Source organism: Dermochelys coriacea, chromosome 6, assembly GCF_009764565.3.
Source record: "Dermochelys coriacea isolate rDerCor1 chromosome 6, rDerCor1.pri.v4, whole genome shotgun sequence".
In the NCBI taxonomy this organism is placed as follows: domain Eukaryota; kingdom Metazoa; phylum Chordata; order Testudines; family Dermochelyidae; genus Dermochelys; species Dermochelys coriacea.
In genome coordinates, this window is record NC_050073.1 from 64,400,512 (window position 1) to 64,425,479 (window position 24,968).

The 24,968-nt window shown below is 43.2% G+C and overlaps 1 protein-coding gene and 1 long non-coding RNA gene across 8 annotated transcripts in view; one reads left to right on the plus strand and one right to left on the minus strand.

Annotated features, from left to right (window-relative positions):
* Nucleotides 1–14,698, minus strand: part of STARD9 (StAR related lipid transfer domain containing 9) — a 184,268-nt gene extending 169,570 nt beyond the window's left edge. For 6 of the 7 annotated variants that reach the window (XR_006282342.1, XR_006282341.1, XR_006282340.1 and 3 more), the window contains exon 1: nucleotides 14,464–14,698. Coding sequence is in view for 4 of the 7 variants with exons in the window: in XM_043517537.1 (XP_043373472.1) it covers nucleotides 14,464–14,510 (47 nt within the window). In the remaining 3 variants the exon portion in view is untranslated. The remainder of the gene's footprint in view (nucleotides 1–14,463) is intronic. The other variant, XM_043517535.1, reaches the window with a different exon arrangement.
* Nucleotides 1–24,488, plus strand: LOC122460821. Its single transcript, XR_006282346.1, has 3 exons — nucleotides 1–18; nucleotides 821–822; nucleotides 23,664–24,488. It is a non-coding gene; the product is annotated as an uncharacterized LOC122460821 (long non-coding RNA).
* Nucleotides 24,489–24,968: the final 480 nt, after the last annotated feature.

The window sequence follows — 24,968 nt, forward strand, 5'->3', positions numbered from 1 at the left end:
ACTGAATAGTTTACCTGAGTCTGGGCACCCACGCAAGCCAAGCCCACCTGGAAGCATCCACATTGCAGAGCTGCCTGTTCTTGACTCATATCTCTATAGTTGCATCCACATGGTGCTGCACTAGATGCTAGCATTTCTCAGGTGTGTCCCAGGATTCTTAGCACCTCACTCACTTGAGCTAATAGGAATTGTTTTGGAGCGTATAGTGGGACTACTTGTCTGTTCTTCCCAAATACCTGTGTGGAAGTGTTCTTAGCCCACCGACACATTTAACTGAGGCACTTCTGGCTCTGCATGCTCCTCCCTTCTGTAGGTTCCAGACGTTGCCAAGACAACAACCAAGCACAGGTGCTAGAACTATTCCTGCTTTTGTTTGCACTGTTATTGCATCAGGATACAGAGACGGCATATGGGACACTATGGAGGGAATTTCAGCTGTAGTTTGTGACACTCAGAAGGCAGCAGTGGGTCTTGGTAAGGAGGAGATCATACAGGCTGGATGCTGACATGGCAGTGGGGAAGACAGGGGATGCATGCTACAATTACTACAGATTCCCTACATGCAAACTGGTGCTTCTGGTGCAGGACAACTAGCACAGCATGGTGGAACTCATCATACAGACCTGGGATGACCAGCAAAGGCCACCAATGCTGTATGAGGAGCTAACCCCAATACTTCCACATCAGGACACACAAATGAGGGAGGCCATACCAGTCCAGAAGCTATTTGCTATTGCCATCTGGAAACAGGTGACACCAGATTGCTACAAGCCTGTAACTACTCAGTTTGATGGTAGCAAGTTAGCTGTTAGTACTGCAGTAGTAGTGGAGGTTTGTGAGTCAATGACTGCTTTGGTCTACCCCCAGGTGTTGTGCCTGAAATAACAGTGCCTGAAATAATAGTAGGATGACAGAGAATAGTGTTGCCAAACTGCACTGGGACAACTGTTGGCAGCCACGTGCCCATTGTTTGCCCACCACGAGGAGCACATGAATATGTCAATGGCAAAGGATACCACTCAAGCATTATGCAGGCCTTGCATGACCATAAAGGCAAAGTTTACGATCACCAGCGTTGGATGCACCAGCAGGGTGCATGATATCGCGGTGCTGAAACCACCTGGCATTTACTTGTTTATACATTCTCCAAATGACATGCTTATCAACAGAGTACTTGTGCCCACTGTTATTTTAGGAAACCCAGCTACTACCCTGGTTCACGAAGCCCTACTCTGGTATCAAAGAACCTGGCAGAAGGTTTAACCATGCACTGAGCACTTGCAGGATGGTGACAGTGTGCGCATTTGGCTGAAGGCAAGATGGCATGGCCTACAAACCTGTTTGGATGCCAGTGTGCCCAGTGCCATTTGTATTATTGTGGTGTGCTGCACTCTGCACAACATCTGTGAGGCGAAAGGCGAGACCTTTCACCAGGATTCAATTCAAGACATTCCTGGTTTACAGACTCAGTACGAGCAACCAGAAAGCATGCGTGTCATCTCTGGAGTTGGGTCAAAATGAGCAGGAGAAATAAATATTATGGTATGAATTTCAGATTTAATTAATTTAAAAAATTAAAAAATTGAGGGCATGTTTGGGGGGCTAAGGTAATCAGATCGGAGGCCTGTTACCAGCATTGGTTTTAACACTACATCAAATCTGGGAAGCTTTGGAGAATGTTAATTGTTTGGAGATCTCTGATGAAAAAAAGTTATTCCTTCCAGTGACATAAGAACATAAAAATGGCCATACTGGGTCAGACCAAAGGTCCATCCAGCCCAGTATCCTGTCTACTGACAGTGGCCAATACCAGGTGCCCCAGAGGGAGTGAACCTAACAGGTAATGATCCAGTGACCTCTCTCCTGCCATCCATCTTCACCCTCTGACAAACCTGGTAGCTAATCAGCCTATCACTAGATGGAGAGAGCTGGTAAAATACAGGCATCTCACCAACTGTCTTGAATATCTCATGTATGAAAAATTCTCAAGCATCTTGTAGAGATGCTGATTTCAGATGCATCTTCCAAAATCATGTTTTTTGCTTTACTCATACCAGAAGGCATCCAGAACCCTGCTGTAATCCTCTGGCCAGCTAGCAGCATGCTAGGATGGCATCTTCTCTCACTTCTCATAGCTTGGAGGAGAGTGTATGAGTGATAACAGGCTGGTGGTGTTAGGGAGCTGACACCCAGCTACCACAGGCAAGACTTCCTGTCACTGGAGATAGGGGGTAACAAGGTGATTCACAGCCCTGGGTACAAGAGCCATCACTGTAGTTTCCAGTGCATAGGAGGTGAATGGGAAGCAAGTAAGTAGAAGGGCTCAAAAATACAGGCCCAGAGAACTGTGGGGTGGCTTTGGATGACTATGGAAATCTGAGCTCTGCAATCCAGGCTTCAGCTGCAGCCACAATACAGCGTAGGCAGGTGAGGGTAGCGCTCACATTACAGTGAAATCCAGGCTCTAAACTATACTCCAAGCTGGGCACGCTAAAAGTTGAGTTAAACCTGCAGTGAAGACAGTCTCAGAGTTTCTTCAAACTATCACTGCTACTATCACTCAAAGTTTGAGGGTAGGGCTTGAGGGTTGAGAGGTGATTCTCAGGCAGTCATGGGAGGCCTATGTTATGCTATGCCTAACATAGGTGAGGACTTTTACTTTTCCCAGGGGGCGCTCCACCCCAAGACCCCTTCCCCACGGCCCTGTCCTCGCTCCATCTCTTCCCACCCCCACCTCGCTCCCTCCCCAAGGCCCCCATCCTCGCTCTGCCCCATCCCGAGGCCCACCCCACTCTGCTCCATCCTTGAGGGATCCCTGCCCACCTGCTGCTTGCTGGTCTTCACCTTCTCCACGAGCTGCACCCCTGATCAGCTGATCTGGGGCACCACCAAACAGTTGTAGCTGGTGGGTGCTCAGCACCCCCTTTTTTTTCCCCCATAGGTGCTCCAGTTCCAGAGCACCCATGGAGTCAGCACCTATGAGGGCCCCAAATCGTCATCTATCCCTACCTATAGCAGAAAAGCAGCTAACAGGAAAATAAATAAAAGGTACAAGGGCTTGCTTTAAATACCCAATCACTGGCTGCTTTTCCTGCTACATATACATAAAGGGAGTTTTGCCAGTGACTTCAGTGGGACCAGAATTTCACCGTGTGTTAATTGCACTCATTTTGTATGTGCATTGAACACTAAATCAGCACAATTTACACTTTACCCTTTACACCCATTTTCTATTCAATTTGCACCCCAATATATCGAACACTACTGCAGAATTCAGCCAGAGTCGTCAACGGGAGATATACTCTCATACACCCAGGTGTGGATTTTGCATGTAGTAGTTTTTTGAGAGGATGTGATTTTAAATGCTGACAGTGAGCTAATTTACCATCCAAACAAACACTCAAGTTATCCAGCATGCTGCATGTAAACATGGAAAAAAAACCAAACTATAAGAAACTAACAATACCACGCCCACACTTTTTTTTTCCCTTTACAAAAATTACCTTGAGGCAACAAATGCTACATCTTTTAGGGCTTATCTACACTGGCACTTTACAGCGCTTCAACTTTCTTGCTCAGGAGCATGAGGTAAAAACAAAAACAAAAACCCACCCCTGAGCGCTGCAAGTTTCAGCGCTGTAACATGCCAATATACACAGTGCACCGACGCTGGTAGCTGCACCCCCAACGCTTGTAGCTATGCCCCTCATGGAGGTCGTTTTCCTCCGAGCGCTATACCGCGACTACATGAGCCATGCTAAAGCTCAACTCAAACTTCTGAGAATAAGATTTGAGACACTTTTGAAAATTTTACCCAAAAATCTCTACGGGTACCTTTTCTCAGAATGATACACCTTCCTCTAAACAAATGTGTTCTGAAGCTGTGATACAGGGAGTCTTGTCTCAAGGCATGAAAACTCTCAACTAGTTGATTTAGGTCCTAGAAGAGTTCACACCATTATTCCTGCACACAAACTTTTGTAGGATTGGGGTCTTTGTGAACAAAATGCAAAACACGTTTTATATGGCTAATGTCAATTAAATAAAATTTGTTGTGGTAGCCGTATTGGTCCAAGGATATTAAAAGAGACAAGGTGAGTGAGGGCAATCTTTTATTGAACCAACTTCTACTGGTGAAAGGTGAAACGTTTATGTACACTCAGATATTACAGAATAAGCTTAGAGGAGGAAGTCAGGAATACACACTTTAACACATTTAAAACCACCTTTACCGAACAAAAATACTCCACCAGAAAAGTACATTGTATCGTGGACATGGAAGGGCCACCCAATATCACCCTGAGAGATCCTGCTTCGATATGGGAATAAAAAGCCCTCCGACCGCACACCCCTCATTGTCATCTACCATCCCACATTGGAACCCATATGGGGTATCATCAAAACAACTACAACCCATACTCAGTGGGGACCACACCTTGAGAAATCTTTCCCAAACCCCTCTTCTACCTTTCCAACAACTCCCCAGCCTCGCCAAGCTCATCATCAGATGCGAGCTCCTCTAAGACCAGGACTCACCGACTCCACCAGAACCTGCCATAACCGACGCAAAATCTGTAAACATATCTTCACTGAAACAATGATCAGCACCCCGCAAAACATACCTTTCAAGATCCATTGATTCTACACATGCCCATCACAACAAGTTGTGTGCCTCATCCAGTGCGCTGAATGCCCCAACAACCAATATGTGGGTGAAACCAGACAAGAACTATGCTTGCAGATGAACTCACAGAAAAATGATAAAGAACAAAAGCACCACATCACCCATGGATGAACTCTTTTCACAAAACAATCACTCCATATCTGACCTCTCAATTCTCATCATCAAAGGAAACCTGCACAGCACCTTCAAAAGACAAAGTCTGGGAGCTTAGATTCATAACTTTGCTAGACACTAAAAAAAAACCTGAATAGAGATGCTGGATTTATGGCTTATTACAACAATCTATAAAGAGAAAAAGGAATACTTGTGGCACCTCAGAGACTAACAAGTTTATTTGAGCATAAGCTTTCATGAGCTACAGCTCACTTCATTGGATGCATGCTGTGGAAAATACAGTGGGGAGATTTATATACATAGAGAACATGAAACAATGGGCATTATCAGACACACTGTAACAAGAGTGATCAAGTAAGGTGAGCTATTACCAGCAGGAAAGGGGAAAAAAAAAACAAAAACCAAAAAAAAAACCCACACCTTTTGTAGTGATAATCTAGGTGGGCCATTTCCAGCAGTTAACAAGAACATCTGAGGAACAGTAGAGGGGAAAATAAACATGGGGAAATAGTTTTGCTTTGTGTAATGTCTCATCCATTCCCAGTCTTTATTCAAGCCTAAGTTAATGGTGTCCAGTTTGCAAATTAATTCCAATTCAACAATCTCTCATTGGAGTCTGTTTTTGAAGTTTTTTTTGTTGAAGAATTGCCACTTTTAGGTCTGTAATCGAGTGACCAGAAAGACTGAAGTGTTCTCCAACTGGTTTTTGAATGTTACAATTCTTGACGTCTGATTGGTGTCCATTTATTCTTTTACGTAGAGACTGTCCAGTTTGGCCAATGTACATGGCAGAAGGGCATTGCTGGCACATAATGGCATATATCACATTGGTAGATGTGCAGGTGAACGAGTCTCTGATAGTGTGGCTGATGTGATTAGGCCCTATGATGGCGTCCCCTGAATAGATATGTGGAGACAGTTGGCAACGGGCTTTGTTGCAAGGATAGGTTCCTGGGTTAGTGTTTTTGTTGTGTGGTTGCTGGTGAGTATTTGCTTCAGTTGGGGGTCTGTCTGTAAGAAGGACTGGCCTGTCTCCCAAGATCTGTGAGAGCGATGGGTTGTCCTTCAGGATAGGTTGTAGATCTTTGATGATGTTACACCATATCTGCTCAAGAAACTACCTGAAAAAGCACAAGAACAAATCCACACAGACACACCCCTGGAACCCCAACCAGGAGTATTCTATCTGCTACACAAGCTCCATAAACCTGGAAATCCTGGATGCCCCATCATCTCGGGCTTTGGCACCCTGACAGCAGGATTGTCTGGCTACGTAGACTCCCTCCTCAGGCCCTATGCTACCAGCACTCCCAGCTATCTTTGAGACACACTGACTTCCTGAGGAAACTACAGTCCATTGGTGATCTTCCTGAAAACACCATCCTAGCCACTATGGATGTAGAAGCCCTCTACACCAACATTCCACACAAAGATGGACTACAAGCCGTCAGGAACAGTATCCCTGATAATATCACGGCAAACCTGGTGGCTGAACTTTGTGACTTTGTCCTCGCCCATAACTATTTCACATTTGGGGACAATGTATACCTTCAAATCAGCGGCACTGCGATGGGTACCCGCATGGCCCCACAGTACACCAACATTTTTATGGCGGATTTAGAACAACGCTTCCTCAGCTCTCGTCCCCTGTGCCCCTACTCACACTATATTGGTGACATCTTCATCATCTGGACCCATGGAAACAATGGGTGTTACCATACAGCTGCTGGAAATGGCCCACCTTGATCATCATTACAAAACGGTTTTTTTTTCCCCCCCCCTCTCCTGCTGGTAATAGCTCACCTTACCTGATCACTCTCGTTACAGTATGTATGGTATTGTTTCATGTTCTCTATGTATATAAAATCTCCCCTCTGTATTTTCCACTGCATGCATCCGACGAAGTGAACTGTAGCTCACGAAAGCTTATGCTCAAATAAATTTGTTAGTCTCTAACGTGCCACAAATACTCCTTTTCTTTTTGCGGACACAGACTAACATGGCTGCTACTCTGAAAACAATCTATAATTTACTCACTGTCCCCCATCCCCACTTCCGCCCTCCTTCCACTTTCCCCTCTACAACTGGTGAAGTGCTAAAAGGACACTTCACCTTGAATGGTCCCTTGAAATATGTGCTAACTACTTATGCTAAACAATCTGTTCCACCTTGTATATAGCTGTGACATTCTAAGTATCCTTCCCAGACCTGAGCTCAGTGTGGCTCGAAAGCATGTGATTTTCACCAACAGAAGTTGGTCCAATAAAATATATCACCTCACTCACTTTTTCTCAATTAAACAAAAATTACATACATGTCTGAAAAAAAATTACCACCTATTATTGTTATAAATAACACCAAAGATTAGCTACATTAATGCAACATTTGAGATTTCTCATGCATAAAAGTCGGAATGGTTTTGTTACTTAGCCTGCTAGAAGTTATCATTACTATGGACAATAACAGAAATACTGTTTCAATGCAAAAGTCCAAGTTTTGGTGGTTCTTTTGCATGTAGTACTCATTAATGGCAGTCCCCAAAGTAGCAATAACTAGTGCTTACAAAACTATTCCAGAGGCCATCCACAACATCCTTTCTATTTACATATCACAGTGCATAATTAAAGAGAATGAATGGGATGGAACATAGCATTATGTTTAGTACACTCATTCATGACGTCATTTATTAAATGGTTTAAAAAAAAAAAAAGAGCCATACTACTAACAAATAAACATTCATTCTGTAATGTATTTTTACATATTACTTTTTAAAAAGACATGATAATGAAGACATCATGGATCACACTGATCATGGTAATTTACACTATATTAAGCTATCTGCTACCCTTTAATATGCTGGAAAAATTGCAGCCTCCCTACTGAACTATTCACTAACGTCAAATCCTCTTTTCAGCACACTGCTTGAGTTGCCAGGCTGCACACTGGGGGCTTGTCTACACTGGCAATTTACAGCACTGCAACTTTCTAGCTCAGGGGTGTGAAAAAATACCCCCGAGCACAGCAAGTTTCAGCGCTGTAAAGCATCACATAGACAGTGCACCAGCACTGGGAGCCGCACTGTGTGGCGCCACGACCACACAAGCCATGATAAAGCACTGCCTCAGCAGGGCTTTAGCATTGCCAGTGTAGACTAGCCCATAGTTTCCAGGGATCATTAGAAGGAAGAAATATTCACCACCACCCGCAACTACAGAACAGTAGGAAAGTCACTCCATAGTATTGGGGTTGCTCACAACCAATCATCTGCCTAATCATCAATTCAACAGCCCTCTCCTATCCTGTATGCTGGATTGTCGGGAGACTCCTATAGAACTGCACTATGCATCACGTAGATAGTGAGGAAAAGTATAGACACACAGACTGAAGTTGTGTCAGCATGTGGTGGTACCATGGCTCAGCCTTGCCACATGACATTGCCCACAATCAGTAGGTGACTCCAGATTGAAGACTTTACACATCAGGTAGGGCTAGCTCCAGGTCTCAGAGGGTCTCACAAATTTGGAGGAGTGCAGAGTAGCAAAATGTGACAGGCTTTTGATGGGATGACTTCCAAACAGGTTCATCTGACAGAAGCTCCTTCAAGCAGTCTGCCTGTGGGGTTCATAGAGATGGCGGGAGGGACTTTCTTCTAAAAGCAAACAGCGGCAGACCTGAAAATAAGGACCTTAGTGCTCCTTTTCCAGTCTCACAGAAACAACTTCAGCAGCAGACACACTTTTTTCTTCTTTTTATCTGAAGGGGCTAGAGTTATATTTATATATATAATATTGCCGTAATGAGTAGCTTTATACCATAACTAAATTTTCCCACTTTTAAAAGAGTCAGATAAATGAGTGTTTGTTCCAAATTCAATGTTTCCTTTATTAACACAATCCTTAATTTTTTTTAGTGGGGGAGAAAGTTCCTTCAAGTCCTCAGTTTTCTATGCCCATGAATTTAAGTGTGGATCATGTGGATTTTCTGTAGCAGCCAACCAGCATGAGCCCTACATTTTGCTGGGCCCTATACAAAGTAATATACAGTGGTCTTATCATTGGTGTGTGCTAACAAGGGTCCCACAAAAATACTAGGTTTCTCACAATGTGGCCCAGACGCTTTCAGGCAGAGTAATGAGTTGCCATAACAACTGAAGTGGCGGAAGCACAAGAGGTACTATAGACACAGCTTTTTTTAAATTAGCGTGGTATAAAAAATGAGCAATATGTTTTGCCTTCTAAAAAATAATCAAAACCACTAACTAGCACCCCCCACCAATAAAGAATCTAGGGCAAAAATCAGACAGTAAGCTAATAAACCTACACCGAAACAGAAGTACTTAGTTAAAAGAGTTAAGATTGAAAGTGTGTTACAATGGTATCCAGCTAACAACAAATAAAATGATATTTCACTTTCTTTATAAAAGTTCTACACCTCTTAAAAAAAAATAATAAAAAAAATCCCAACCTCAGAAATAAACTGAGATTTCACTAGTTCCTCCTGCCATATAACACTTCAACATTAGCTATCACCATTCCAATTTGTCTGCCTACCCAACTTGTCTGCCTCCTAATTTTGTTCTAAAAAGGGAAATACAGTGTTAGAGGTGTACTCAGGTATAATTGTTACAAACATTTTTTTAATGTAGCTTATTACATGGGTAATATTTTGAAAACAAAAACCTAATTCCAGGGCACATTAAGTTACGTCAGCATTCTTTAAGTTTTCTCCTAGGATAATGTTTTGGTGCAGAAGAATACATTAATTAATAGAAATAGAATGATTAATCCATTTGCTGTTCTGAAGTGTGTTGATTATAAACTGGTTTAAGTTTATGCAAGGGCACGTAGAAATTTTAAAGTTAAATCTTATTAGTAGTAGTATTGTGGTAGTGTTTAGGAGCCCCAAGGATCCCATTGAACTAGGCACTGTACAAACATGACAAAAAGATTGTCCCTGGCCCAAAAAAGCTAATATTTAGCAACTAAACTTTTTAAAAATAGTAACGTTAATATTATACTATATTTAAAATCAATGTTTAGATACCAAGCAGGATCTTATGATCCCCCAGTACCTTTTTTTTTTTTTTTTTTTTTTTTTAAAACTTTGCATATTTTGTGAATTTTAAGGAGCACAATTTCTGAACCAACTTCAATCTCCAATGGTTTTAAGGTGTAGCCTCATGTAGTGTGCATTGCAGTAGTCTAATCTGGTTGCAAACTCCTAACCAGACACACAGGGTAAAAAGCTCTCTGGGTCACTGCTGTAATATGATTGTCAAACAGCAGCTGTGGGTCTAAAATCACCGTAAATTGCCAACACTATTAACTAATAGCAAATGTACTCATACAATCAAAGCAGACAATACTACCTCTGCCATCTCCTCCAGTTGCTTCTCCCAAATCACCATCACAACATCACTCTTATCTGAGCTGAGCTTCAACTATCTCACTCTCATCTATACCCCAATCTCAACTAAACAGTGGCTGACATGCTGAACTGCATCATCCGAATCAGACATGATATAAATATATAGTTGGTTATACTCAACCTGCTGACAACACTGCACCCCATGCCTCTTTACTAACCCTCCTACCGGCCCCATGTACAAGTTTATCAGGAGGGGTGACAGAATGGCATCCTGCGGCACCGCACACTTGAGAGCTCTTTAGGAAGCTTTAGGATGCATTCAGTCCGATGAAGTGAGCTGTAGCTCACGAAAGCTTATGCTCAAATAAATTTGTTAGTCTCTAAGGTGCCACAAGTACTCCTTTTCTTTTTGCCAAATGGTTACCCAACTATTTGCTAGGCAGCAACAGAAGGTTAGGATCAGGATTCCTGGATTCTGTTCCACCGAAGCTCAAGGGTTTCAGCTCTGGGTGGTGGGGCTCAGGTTAAAGGCCCCTTGCCCAGGGCTGAAGTCCTTGGGCTTGGGATCCTCTGCCCAGGGTGGTGGGGCTTGGGCTTTGGCCCACCCCACCCAGGGTGGAGGGAGCTCGGGTGGGCTCAGGCTTCAGTCCCCCCTCCTGGGGTCATGTAGTAATTTTTTTTTGTCAGAACGGGGTCGCAGTGCAATGAAGTTTAAGAACCCCCTGGTCTAGTGATTAGAGATAGGGTGAATACAGATGGGGTGAATCAAGTACATAAATTTGGCATAATCAATCTGAAAGCAGTGTGGCTGAGATCTGGATCGGTCATACCAGAGTCCTGGGTTTCATTCTCATTTCTGGTTTCAGAGTAGCAGCCGTGTTAGTCTGTATTCGCAAAAAGAAAAGGAGTACTTGTGGCACCTTAGAGACTAACAAATTTAAACAAATTCTCATTTCTGCCACAAATAAACTTCAGGCACTCTCTTATCTATTTGTAAAATGGAAGGGGGCAGGAGATGAAACTTGCCTTTCTCTGATGGTATGGAGTATGAAGCTTTACTCAATAGTACAGGTTTTGAAATACATAGAAATATAAACAGTGGAAGGGGTGAATTTAGAATACATGGCTTCCTGGCACCCTCCCCTCATCCCAAGGGTATCTGGAGAGTGAATCTCTGACTATCCCTGCCACCTGGGAACATCTCTTGGCTTGGTGATCCTGTGTAGGGCTAAATTTTATAATTGTACTATAAGAATTGATGTAAACCTTGATTTCATTCGGCCAGCCACCCTTTTTGAATAACAGAAAGGAATAACCCTCTGAGACTGGGATCCTGTTTCCCATATGCATTACAATTAGGACCTGTTATAACGTTTAGTTAGTAAAAGACAGGATTTTGTTTTGTGTCTATGATAAATAAATTAGAGAAACGTTTAGGGCCTGAAGCCCCAATGTGAATTGTTTTAGTTATAAGATTTAGCAAGGCTTAATTTACAATGTATTCTGTATACCTTTGAAGGTTTCTGTGAGAGACTGTTTGTGTGAATGAGGAATGCATGCATCAGGAAAAGATAATATGTAAAAGCCAACACAAATGTCTAGATGGTCAAGAAAAAGTGAGAGACTTGGAAACAGCAGGAGACAATCAGAAAATATCCATTGTATCCATGCTAAACATGTTAGCAGCATTGATGACCTCAGAGGTGAGGTAGGCACCCCTGAAGGCGAGACAACAAATAAACAACGGCAGAAAACCCCAAGATTAACACCACTTAAGGACTAATGATTACAGGATGACGTTGCAAAATGGATGGACTCAAATGGGAATTTACAACTATAAAGATGGGGTGTTTTGCCATGGAACTCTGGGTTCAGTCCTGCAAAGCCTCGGATTGCGACCAATAGAGCCCTGCTCCTCACTCGTACTCAATCTAACTGGCCATTAGATTGACTTGAGCTACAACGGACTGGTAACTATAAAGACCACCTGCAGGGGTGGGTGGGTGTGTAAATCTCCCCACTGTATTTTCCACCGAATGCATCTGATGAAGTGAGCTGTAGTTCACGAAAGCTTATGCTCAAATAAATTTGTTAGTCTCTAAGTTTCCAAACAATCTGGACGAGAATTAAACTAAAATCTTACGGACTGGAGCCGTTCAGTCATTACCAATTGCCTACTATTACTTAGCCCTTATTTTTCATTTTTGCAAAGTGTCTGTAACACCAAAGAAATAGCAAATACAAAGAATCACAGTCAGTAACATTAAAACAATACTATATTCTTCAAAGACATAATTGGCTTTCTCCTGCTACTGCAGTTTTCCCCACAGTACAACAGCATGAATTAATGTCAGGATTATAATGTTATTTGGACATATATTTTAAATAGGAAGGATTTCACATGACAGTTGCTTTTGAAATAAAGACAAAAATGCATCCAAAAAAACTTGTAGGCTTCTTCCCCTCCCCCTTGCACAGACTTACAACTTAAACAAAAACTGCTAAGCTTATTTTATTCAAATCTTATTTTTACCTACCTTTTCCCTCCCTCAAACATCACTGATGTAGAGAAGGACTTTCTTTTGCATTAGGTGAAGCTGAGAGCAAGTTTTTAAATTAAGTTATAAACTCAAACTACATTAGTCAAGGCCATGGCAACACTTCCATGAATTTAAGCGTGAAAGATGTGCTACTATATTGTTGGTAAAATGAATGGATTAGTTCTCAGGATGGGAAACTCTTCCAGAAACAGCTTGTCTACAACATAAAAGGGTTATTTATTAAAGGTCAATGAAGCCAAGAGACAACATGACAGACTCAAGTTAAAAAAAAAAAAGGCATCAAAACAAAGACTCAGAGAGGGAGCTCATGGCACTTTTCCATTTTTCTGCTATGCTATATTGCTTTTCTCCCTCTTCCCCTAAGACAGAAGAAGTTACTAGCCACCCATATTCACACAGCTTCAGTACTTCTTGCTCTCTTTCCCCTCCTCCCAAAACGTCCACAGTACACATGGTTTTGATTATACAGTATATTATACACATAGGTCACGTTAGAAAGCTGTTCTAACTATAACATCTTCACATTTGTGGGAAATGAACTTACAATCACAGTATTGAGTGAGGTTATTAGATTTCTTTTGGAAGCAAACAAGCCCTAGGGAATGAGTAACATTCTGAACATCTGGCTTCTGCCTACGGGGGTAGGGCGGGGAGGAGAAAACAGCAACAACAAAGCAGGGAGGGGGGAAGGAATGGAAGAGGGAGGCTTCTTACAGAGACTGACAATTGCCCCATTTCTGTTTGGGGCAAGTAAAATAAACAGCACCACTTTTTGTCTGTTTGTTTAAGACGATTTTCCAGGGTCCTGGTGATCTGAACAGGACTATTTCAGTCATCTTCCTTGTCGCCTTACATGAAATTTTCTTTTCTTCAGATACAAGCAAATGAATCGTAGTCGAATACTGCCCCTTCAGCCACTACCATGCTGAATATAAATTACCAGCGATTTATCTGTTAACATCCTCGAAGTTGCTAAAACCAGAAAAGCTAACGAGCTGCCATGTCACAGGATAATTAGCAAACAGTGCAACGGAAAAGACATACAGTACAGCACATATAAATGAGAGGGGCGCGACACGCATTTCATGAGCTGGCCTGGCTAGCAGGGCTTTACAGCCAGGGAAGAAGACAGCGGGGGGTGGAAGGAATGGTCTCCACCTTCACCTTCCAACTGATCATCCCCCTTCCCACCAGCCTCAATTAGTATTATTTAGACATTCAGGTGCACAGCATCTCTCTTAGACGCTCTCATGCTTCCCCGTGGACGCTCATTCAATTCCTTCCTCACTTGTTGCATCTATACGATTGCTTCACTCTGCTGGCTATACCTGTATACGTATAGATACGTACACACACCATATACATCCACGGTTCGTAAGCACTTAAGCAGCACACACACACACACACACACACCTGTGCAGATACACACACAGCCCCAGCGGACACACCTACACCGCTGAAGTGCCTCCCACAAATCTCGTCCCTTCGGACGGCGGCCCCAGTCGGCCTCCGGTGCAAGTAGTGCGGCCGAGGGTTACCCCATTCGAGAACCCAGAAGACCCGCGGGCCACCCACGCAATGCCCACGTAGGGCCCACCTAGGGCGTGGGACAGGCGCAATCCCGCGGCTCCGGCGTGCAGCCCAGCCCGAGCACCCCCCTGGGCGCCCGCGCGGCACACGGAGCCCAGCCTCTCCACCCCGGGCGCTGCCCCGGCCTCGCCCCACGGCGCCCCCTACCGTTTGCTCAGAGGCCGAACCCGGAGGGCCACCTTGACATTCGCCATGTCCCGCCTCAGCGCCGGGGGGTAGACGCCGCCGCCCGCGGCCAGCCGGCCACCCCGCACTCTCGCTGCTCCCTGGCTCTCGGGGATTGGCGGGCGCGGTCCCGCCGCCCAGCGCAGCGCCCGGGAGTAGGGGGGACCTCGCGCGTCCCGCCCCAGAGCTGGAGATGGGGCGGGGCGGGGCGGGGCGCGGCTGGTGCGTTGTGTGTCCGCTGTTGAGAGCGAGGGTAAACCAGGAGCTGCTGGGCGGGTCGGCTCCGTCACCGGCTAGCGCAGCCGCGCCCGTTGTTCTCGGAGCGGGGATTGCCCGGGGCCCGCTGCACGGGACTGCATGACCCCTGCGTGTGGGTATAAAATAACCCAGGCGCTGCGGCTGGACGGCGTGGTGGAGGTGGGCCAGGCCTCGCTGGCGGGAGCCTTTCCACCGCGGGGGCTGCGGCTTTAGTTTTCAATCAGGTCTTTTTATCACCCTGCTGTTCCGGCGGGCGACCTGTACCTGCTGTGGCGGCGATCACGCTGCGTGTGAGGACAGGTCCGCTTTAGGTATTGTGAGGGGTGAATCGTGGACAGGACACCAAGGCTGCCAGCATGTGAACATAGTTCGGATGGCTGCAGACCTCCCTGCCACTGTAAGCAGTTGTATGCAGAGCAGGCACTAGGCATAAGCAGATCTAAGTAATTGCTTAGGCCCTGAGCAGCTCAAGGGCGCCCCCTGTTAGCATGTGTTGGGTAAAATGGAATAGTCCTGCTTAGGGACCCCAGTGGGCTAGCGCCAGCGCTAATGGTACGTCTGCCTCTCCCAGCACCTGTGGAGTAACAAAAGGGCAGCTTCAGCTGCATGACAATTTTGAAGTGTGGTGATCAGACAAGTGACACAATAGCAATCTGATGCATCTGAAGAAGTGGTTTTTTTTTATCCATGAAAGCTTATGCCCAAATAAATCTGTCAGTCTTTAAGGTGCCACCGGACTCCTTGTTGTTACTATAACTACACGAACTAAAAAAAACTAATTTCCCCATGCTAATTTGCCCCTACTGTTACTCACACTTTCTTGTTTACTGTTTGAAAGCAGCCACCCTGATTACCACTATAAAAGTAATTTTTCAGCCTGTTGATAATAGCCCAATTTAATTGATTTGTCTCGACCCCTCCCCCTCCACTGGGTAAGGCAACTCCCATCTTTTCATGCACTGCTATATATATTTTCATACTGTATTTTCCACTCCATTCATCTGATGAAGTGGGTTTTAGCCCAAGAAAGCGTATGCCCAAATAAATGTGTTAGTCTCTAAGGTGCCACAAGTACTCCTTGTTGTTTTTGCTCATACAGACTAACACGGCTACCACTCTTTCAGAGTAGCAGCCGTGTTAGTCTGTATTCGCAAAAAGAAAAGGAGGACTTGTGGCACCTTAGAGACTAACACATTTATTTGAGCATAAGCTTTCGTGAGGCCACAAGTCCTCCTTTTCTTTTCACTCTGAAAAATGGCAGCGGAGTATTCCATAATTATTCTCCTTTATTGACCTCCACATAACATTTGTTCCATATCCCACTAATAACCCCCCCCTCCAACTGCCTTCCCCCCTAGCTTTCCACCTACAATTGGCGGGGTGTTAATGGGCCACTTCACTTTGAATGGTCCCTTGAAATATGTGTTAACTACTATGCTAAACAATCTGCTCCACCTTGTTTTGTTTTGCATTTTCCACCAAATGCATCCGATGAAGTGAGCTGTAGCTCACGAAAGCTTATGCTCTAATAAATTTGTTAGTCTCTAAGGTGCCACAAGTACTCCTTTTCTTTTTGCTCCACCTTGTGTTTACATGTGATGCTCTGAGTATGTTTCCCAGACAGACTTGAAAGAAGAGCTCTGTAAACTGCAAAGCTTTGTCTTTCACCAACAGATGTTGGTTCAATAAAAGATATTACCTCACCTACCTTTGTCTCTCTATTGGTTCCATTTAGAAATCAAAAATACCAACCTAATCCTGTATCTGTCTGTACATTTATAAGAGAAACACGTAATATTTTTAATGGACTAACTCAGGGGTTCTCAAATTGGGGGTTGGAACTCCTCAAGGAGTCGGGAGGTTATTTCCTGGGGGTTGCAAGCTGTCAACCTCCACCCCAAACCCCGCTTTGCCTTCAACATTTATAAAGGTGTTAAATATATTAAAAAGTGTTTTTAATTTATTGGTTTCAGAGTAGCAGCCGTGTTAGTCTGTATTCGCAAAAAGAAAAGGAGTACCCGTGGCACCTTAGAGACTAACAAATTTATTAGAGCATAAGCTTTCGTGAGCTACAGCTCACTTCATCGGATGCATTTGGTGGAAAAAACAGAGGAGAGATTTATACACACACACACACACACACACACACACACACACACACACACAGAGAACATGAAACAATGGGTTTATCATACACACTGTAAGGAGATTTATTTAATTTAATTAATTTTATTTAATTTATTGGGGGGTTGTACTTAGAGGCTTGCTATGTGAAAAGTACAAAAGTACAGTACAAAAGTTTGAGAACCACTGGACTAACTGCTGTTGGTCAGGGGGCAGCTTTTGAGTTTACACAGAGGTTATGTCTACACTGCGAAGTTGTCGACAAAACTTTTGTCTTTCACAGGGACTTAAAAAAGCCCCCCCCCCCCCCCATAAAAGACAAAAGTTTTGCAGACACAAGTGGCAGTGTGAACGCGGCTTTGTTGGCAGGAGCGCTCTCCTGCTGACAAAACTAATGCTGCTCGCAGGGCTGGAAGTATTTTGTCAGCAACAGTGCCGACAAAGTACCGACAAAGAGTGTTTAAACATGCTGACTTTTAGCGACAAGCCTTGTCGCTAAAAGCTGCATGGTGTAGACAAGCCCAGAGCTCTTCTTCAGGTCATCTATAAAGCTATTATAAGGGACTGTGAAGAAGATGCCATGTTCACAGTCCCTTTTCTAGCAGTTATATTAAAGAAAAATCTTCAACACTGGGATTAAATACAGAAAGTCAGGAAGCCAAGTTATGGTCCTCAGAGCATTCATTGCATTTACTTAATTCTTTAGGATATGATTCTTAAAGGAACTTAATGGAGTTAGGTATCCAACTCCTTTTATTTTTATTATTTGTATTACCATAGTAATGAGGTGTCCTAATCATGGCTCACGACCCATGGTGCTAGTTACTGCACAAACACAAAACAAAAAGTCAGTCCCTGCCCCAAGTAGTTTACAATCTAAGCATACAACAAGAGACAACAGATGGATACAGACAGGGGTCAGCGTGATTGCCAGTGACCTCAGCACACTAACTGAGGTCAAGTTTTTTTGTAGGTAGGACTGCAAGGGAGAGTGGGATTTATTTGGGCATCTAATTTCTTTAAAAATCCCAGCCTTGATATATGCATCAATTATCGTGGGGAATATAACTTTGCAATTCTATGTGAGATTTCAGCCTCAACCAAAGTGTTCCATTAATGTAAAATTCTGCATTTTAGGCTTTCTTTTAACCCCAGCTGAAATCAGGAAGAAAATGCCCTAGGGCATCACAATTAGCTGCATTATTATGGGGATATAGAGTATGTCATTGGTCACTTTTTGAGATAGGATTCAGGAGTAGCTAGATCATTAGTCTATTCCGGTATGGCAATTCCTCTTTATACAGTCTGTCTATGTAGTCAGTAAATTCTCTTACTGAATTTTTTCCCATTCAAAATTTTGCTCTAGGAGCATTGGGCTGACATTCCAAGTTAATGTCATCTCTGCCTTTCCAATGACAGCCATCACTTATGTACTTATTGCAAATTATAAGGATATTTTATTCAGTTTAACCATGTTATTCGTGCTTTTTGTCATTTAACTAAATTACAGTCTTATTTATATTGTAAAAGGGGGAGTGTTCTCTCATTGAAGCTTCTGTCCCAGGCACACTGCCATAAGATGCTAACAAAGCACCTCCTAAAAATGTGTTTAACATACTGAAAAAGTAAGATTATAATACAAACAATTGGCTTTAGAGGCTTATGGGTCTGTCACATAGGTTCAACAGGTGTTTCTGGTTTATCATATAGAGTTGTAAAACTTGCTGTCCACAAACATTTGCTGCCACCTCTCTCTCTCCAATATCCTTGAGTTATCATTAATCAAAACAATGAATTAGCATGTCAATGCTGATGATAAATGGGACAATACAGCTACACTATTCAATGACTTATTGTCCCATATCCAATAATAAATTGAGAAAAGCCAAAGAACTGATTTAACTGTTTATTTGAGGCATGAAAGTAGACCATTTAATGTTTTTTAATTGTTTAAAAATAAAATTATAGTAAATGAAGGACAGCCCATGGCTGTTTTCAAGACTTCCAGAATAAGGATGAAGCACAGCAAATCAGTTTAGCCTGAACTTCTAGCTAAAGCATCTCTACAGAAAGAAACAGCAGAGGCAAAGGACAGTTCTGCAATTGAGGCACAGAAATTTGGATTCTGTTCCTGTATATGCCACAATCTGTGTGGGTGACCGTAGGGAAAGTCACAAATGTTACGAGTGAAATCCTGACCTCATTGAAGTCAATGCAGGTTTTTCCATTGACTTCAAGGGGGCCAGGATTTCCCCACTTGTGCCTCTTTCCTCACCTGTGAAATGGCCATGATGCTTACCTATCTCACAGGCACACTGGGGGTTTTAAGACTTCAATCATATAATGAGATGTGGACATGTGGACCCCTGTGCCTACCGAAAATCACTGACTTCAATGGGGATTCTGCACAAGCAAAGGGGATCTCCACCTATGCTCATGTAATTGCAGGGAGGCAGTGTAAGCCAGCTGATAGGAGACAGGAGATCTAGGTTCTCTCCCAGCTCCACAACTGACATTCTGCTCAACTTTAGGTAAGTCCCTTCTATCTATTCTACTTCCGTTTCCTCAACTGTAAAATGGAAATAATTATCCACCCTTGTGAAGAAGGTATTTTTTTAGATGTAATGATAAAAATTGCTAAGTGCAAAAGATTGTTATTAAGCCTCCCAAATTGCTCTGAGATAGCATTAAGGGACAAAGAGCTCACATTACCCATCACCAAAATTCAGCTGAAGTGAGATGCAGTTATTGAACAGTGCAAAACACACACTACACAACAGTTTAGAACTGTAAATGAAAACTAAGAACACTGTATCCAGTTAAAATTGCTGGGGAAACTGTAACAGACAGACATGGAATTTGGCCATGATTGAGAAGTTATCACCCGACCCTTGCAAGCAGTTCCATGGGCTCTTTAGTGGCCATAAGTTGTCAGGGGACCTTGGTTTTACATCTCCTTTGAAAGTAGTTAAGACAAAATACATACCTTCTCATGTTCTATGCTCAAATTATTATATCACAGCTAGAACTAGTTGAGTACTGCAAAACTGTTTTTAAATTCCAAGGTGCTGTTTAATTCAGGCATGTTCAAACTTTTGATTAATGCTGAGAATTGAGTATTCTTGGAGATGGCTAATATTAATACTCCTGTTCGGATGTAAACCAATGTATCATTGCACTAATAAGAATATTTTGGAGCCAGCTGTTTGTCATTCTGTTTTAAATGTCTGCCATCTAGTCATGGACCAAAAAAATACCATGTAGCTGGGTGACAATTCACACCACATGAACAGGGAATAATTGAAATTAATACTTCATGAATAACCCATAGGTTGAACGCTGGTGAATATTTACAAGTAATGAATATATTAGCAGAAATTATCTTCTGTTTGCAACCAATTTGAAAATTTATTAACCAATAATTTGAACATTCTAATTATAGCTGCCCTTCCTGCCAAAGTCACATACACAGTACACAGGTACTATCTATGAACAACAGCTACATAGACACTTCAGGATTTTAACCATTTTATTCTGTGGTGGACCAGCTATAACAAGCAACTTCCTTAGATTTGGATCTGAATACATTCATTATTGTTCACCTATGGACTACCTGACTTCTCAATTTTTTCTGGATTTATTTTTAAATTTTATAAATGTTTCCATGTAGTTTGTGTATTTCTGCAGGATACAATATATTTACTGGCAGTTAACAGCTCTGGAAGAATGAAATATCTGTGGTATTGAGCCACCTAGTGGCTGACTCTCAAGAAATTAAGGAGTTTGATTTAATAATTCAAGCAGCTTGTTTAAAACAAAACAAAAAACACAAACAAGCTGGATAAAAGAAATAATCTGATTTGCCATCAAGGATTCTGATCCTTGTGTGACAGGGTGGGATACGTCTGTATTTAATTACGGAACTCCAGTTTGTACTATGTGTTGAACACAAGCCCTCAGACAACCTATTGTACTGCATACCAGACAACTCTGCTGCTCAGGAAACGTGCTTGACCTCACTGAAGGACTATCACTGAGATGCCATCAAGACTGCAATCTGGAGCCACCAACTTTGACTGCCTCTCAACCGCTGGCCTACCTCTGCCAAACAACAATTTTCTACACCAGGACCCCATAGATGGTGCAAACATGGCAATATTGGAAGAGGGGGTGTGGGGAGGCTAGGGCTTCTCACCTAAGCACATGACACAGAGGAGACACCCTATTTAAAAGCAGGGCTCTGCTTTATGCAGGGATGTTTGACCATCACCAAATGAAGGACTTGCCCTACTGGGATCCGGGAAGTGGGCGGGCGAAGACCATCCACTGCTAAAGGATTTCCCCCCTCCAGCCTAAGAGGGGGATCTACAGGACCTGGATACCAAATAATTCCGGGGGACAACTAATGAAATAACAGGGACAGGAGTGTGGTCAAAGGGTCAAATGAAGGGAACCGGACAGGGACACCAAGCAGAGAACCCCGGACAGCATCCACTGCTTCTCAAAGGCATCAAGAGAGTCAGAGGATTCCACCCAGAGGAACTCTGCCCGGATACGTGAACGGACCGAGGATCGGAAATAGTCACCCCCCACAGTCACAGGGACTTGCAGGAGAAGGGGGGACTTTGCCCAGGCTCAAATGCTGACAAATCTTAAACTCACAGAAGGGGTGAGATCAGGCACGGGGAGGATGCATCTCAGGACTTTTCTTGTTTTCGAAGAGCTGTGACTGTCAAGTGCTTTAAGAGTATTGTTCCTGTGATTACGACATTCCTTTGCTAAGGCACTAATCTTTGCCTTCTGGCATGTTGTCTCCGAAGAGGTTAAACTTGAAGCCCTGAGTGCCCATAGCCTAAATTGAGTTCTGAGGAAGCACCTTGGAAAGTCTCACTGATTGTGGAGTCTAGTGTGACTAGTTGGCAGTACCCCACATCCTAAAGAAGAGTGTCATACAAGATGTCTGAGCCTGGGAGTGTGCCCTACTGTTTCAGAGCTAGCAACAGCGACTAGACCAGACCCAAACCCAGTTGGCATGAAAGCATCTGGAAGGGTCCCATATGCTTTCATGCCAGCTGGGTTTGGGTCTGGTCTAATCGCTGTTGCTAGCTCTGAAACAGTAGGGCACACTTGCAACAGACTGGTGACTGGTCAGGTTGTAAACATGGAGATGTGTCATTGTGATTTAGGGGGATTAGGGCAGTTTTATTTCTCCTAATGTGACAATTTCTGGAACAAAAATCTACTATTATTGTAGTAGTGATCAATGTCTCGATGTCTAGTTGGCAGCCAGTATCAAGCGGAGTGCCCCAGGGGCCAGTCTCGGGGACAGTTTTGTTCAACATCTTTATTAATGATCTGGATGAATTGCACCCTCAGCAAGTTCGCAGATGACACTAAGCTGCGGGGAGAGGTAGACACACTGGAGGGTAGGGATAGGGTCCAGAGTGACCTAGACAAATTGGAGGATTGGTCCAAAAGAAATCTAATGAGGTTCAAGGATAAGTCCAGAGTCCTGCACTTAGGAAGAAGAATCCCATGCACTGCTACAGACTGGGGACCGACTGGCTAAGCAGCAGTTCTTCAGAAAAGGACCTGGGGATTACAGTGGAAAAGAAGCTGGATGAGAGTCAGCAGTGTGCCCTTGTTGCCAAGAAGGCCAATGGCATATTGGGCTGTATTAGTAGGAGCATTGCCAGCAGATCGAGGGAGGTGATTATTCCCCTCTATTCGGCACTGGTGAGGCCACACCTGGAGTATTGTGCCCAGTTTTGGTACCCCCACTACAGAAAGGATGTGGACAAATTGGAGAGAGTCCAGCAGAGGGCAAGAAAAATGATTAGGGGGCTGAGGCACATGATTTATGAGGAGAGGCTGAGGGAACTGGGGTTATTTAGTCTGCAGAAGAAAAGAGTGAGGGGGGATTTGATAGCAGCCTTCAACTACCTGAAGGGGGGTCCCAAGGAGGATGGAGCAAGGCTTTTCTCAGAGGTGGTAGATGACAGAACAAGAAGCAATGGTCTCAAGTTGCAGTGGGGGATGTCTAGGCTGGATATTAGGAAACCCTATTTCACTAGGAGGTTCGTGAAGCACTGGAATGGGTTACCTAGGGAGGAGGTGGAATCTCCATCCTTAGCGGTTTTTAAGACCCTGCTTGACAAAGCCCTGGCTGGGATGATTTAGTTGGTGTTGGTCCTGCTTTGAGCAGGAGGTTGGACTAGATGACCTCCTGAGGTCTTTTCAACCCTAATATTCTATGAGCCTTAGGTTCTTCTGCATGCATTGATCACACCTTAAAAATGTAATCCACTTATCCAACATCAAAAGGGGTGAAAGAATATATCAGAAAGCTCATCATAGTTAGGCATCTCCCACTAGTGATATCCAGGGACAGTACTAACAATCTCTATTTACACTAGTCATAAAACAGAGTCAAAAAGGATTTATTATTCTAATTATAATGCAGCATGATAGCTATTTTGTAAAGGGAAACGTTCTATCTCCATGTCATTTGTTCCTTATGGAATCTTAGCCAGCATGCTTTTTCCATCTCACTTAATCCATGAACAGTCATTAAACTATGATTAACTTCTAATGGTTACTCTATAATACGAGAAGAGGCTTAGTACTTGGTGATACTGTCCTTTAAAAACTAATTTATTATATTGCAATTATACACCCCTCCTACTAATTTCAATCTCCAGTTTATTTCTCATTTATAGCCTATGTGAGGAAACAGCACATGGAGCTTTATAAGTTCAAAGCACTTTACAAGTACAAACTAACAACAACATGGACAGAAGGTGTAGGATAAATATGAAATTAAATAATTAAGAGTTATCTTAGTTTGGTAAGGAAATATATATGTATTGTAAACAAAGGTCCTGACTAGCAAGTAGACAGAAGGCCTTGAAAATTATAAATTACAAGGCCAGAAGGAGTGAAGTAGGGAGAATGTCTTGTTCAAAGAATAATGAGATAAGGGGAAGTTTTTACAAAGAAGATCTTTGACCAACAGAGGTGATTGCAGATGGTTTTAGATAAGACAAAAGGAATGTCTTAAAATGAGCCAATATGGCCCTTCCCAGTCCACACACTAGTGTTAAAGCCTGTGTGAATCTAGGTGCAATGGAAAGCTATTGGGCAGCAAGAAGGAGGAAAGGACAGGCCTTAGGAAGAAAGGAGGTTATAAATCTGATCTGGATTAAGACTGGAAATAAGGGTGAACTGTCTCAAATTGTTTTTAGCTGAAGTCAGTAATTGGCAATGACATCACTTGTTTGTTAAAGGATATAAAAAAGTAAACACTTAAAACGGTTCATTGCTAATACATGCCGGACACCATTGGAGCCAGCCAATACGGATCTAAGCACTCCTGGGTTTAGCTGGTTTGTACATATCTTGATGAAATGTTTGTAGGCGTTTAATTACTGTTTGGGTGTAGTAAATTGCTTATTATTTAGGCTTTTTAGGCACTTTTAGAGCAATTGTATAAGTACCTTTTAGCCTTTGGATTTAATAAAGGAATTTATGGTTACATTAGTATTTGGTGGTTCCCATATCAATACGAATCATTTCAAATATTAATTCCAACAGGAGAAAAATATATAAATAGCACACTATTTTACAGAAGGAGAAATGGAAGCACAGAAGTCAAGGCGGAGGGGGGGCAGGAAACACTGGGAGGAAGGGAGGGGAAGAAGGCAAGGAGGTGGGAGCTTGGCTGCCAGTGGGTGCAGAGCACCCGCTAATATTTCCCCATGGGTGCACCAGCCCCGAAGCACTCACGGAGTTGGTGCCTATGCTCCCGGTGACGTTATCTGATTAAAATATGACCATATAGATCATTGTTGCAACCACTGTTATATATTTGATGCAAATCTTGTGCAAAGGTTGTCAAGTGAGGTGTCTATAAAATGGTTATGATTTGCTGGTTATGATTATGCTATCTGTATGCACATATCATTTTTGTATTTGAAGTACAAGTATTGGCTCTATACTTGGATCTCAAATGTTTGCTCCTGGGGTAACCATAGGCGCCGACTTCTAATGGCACTGGTGAGTGCTCGACTCCCCTTTGCCTCCGGCCCCGCCCTCATTCCAAGCCC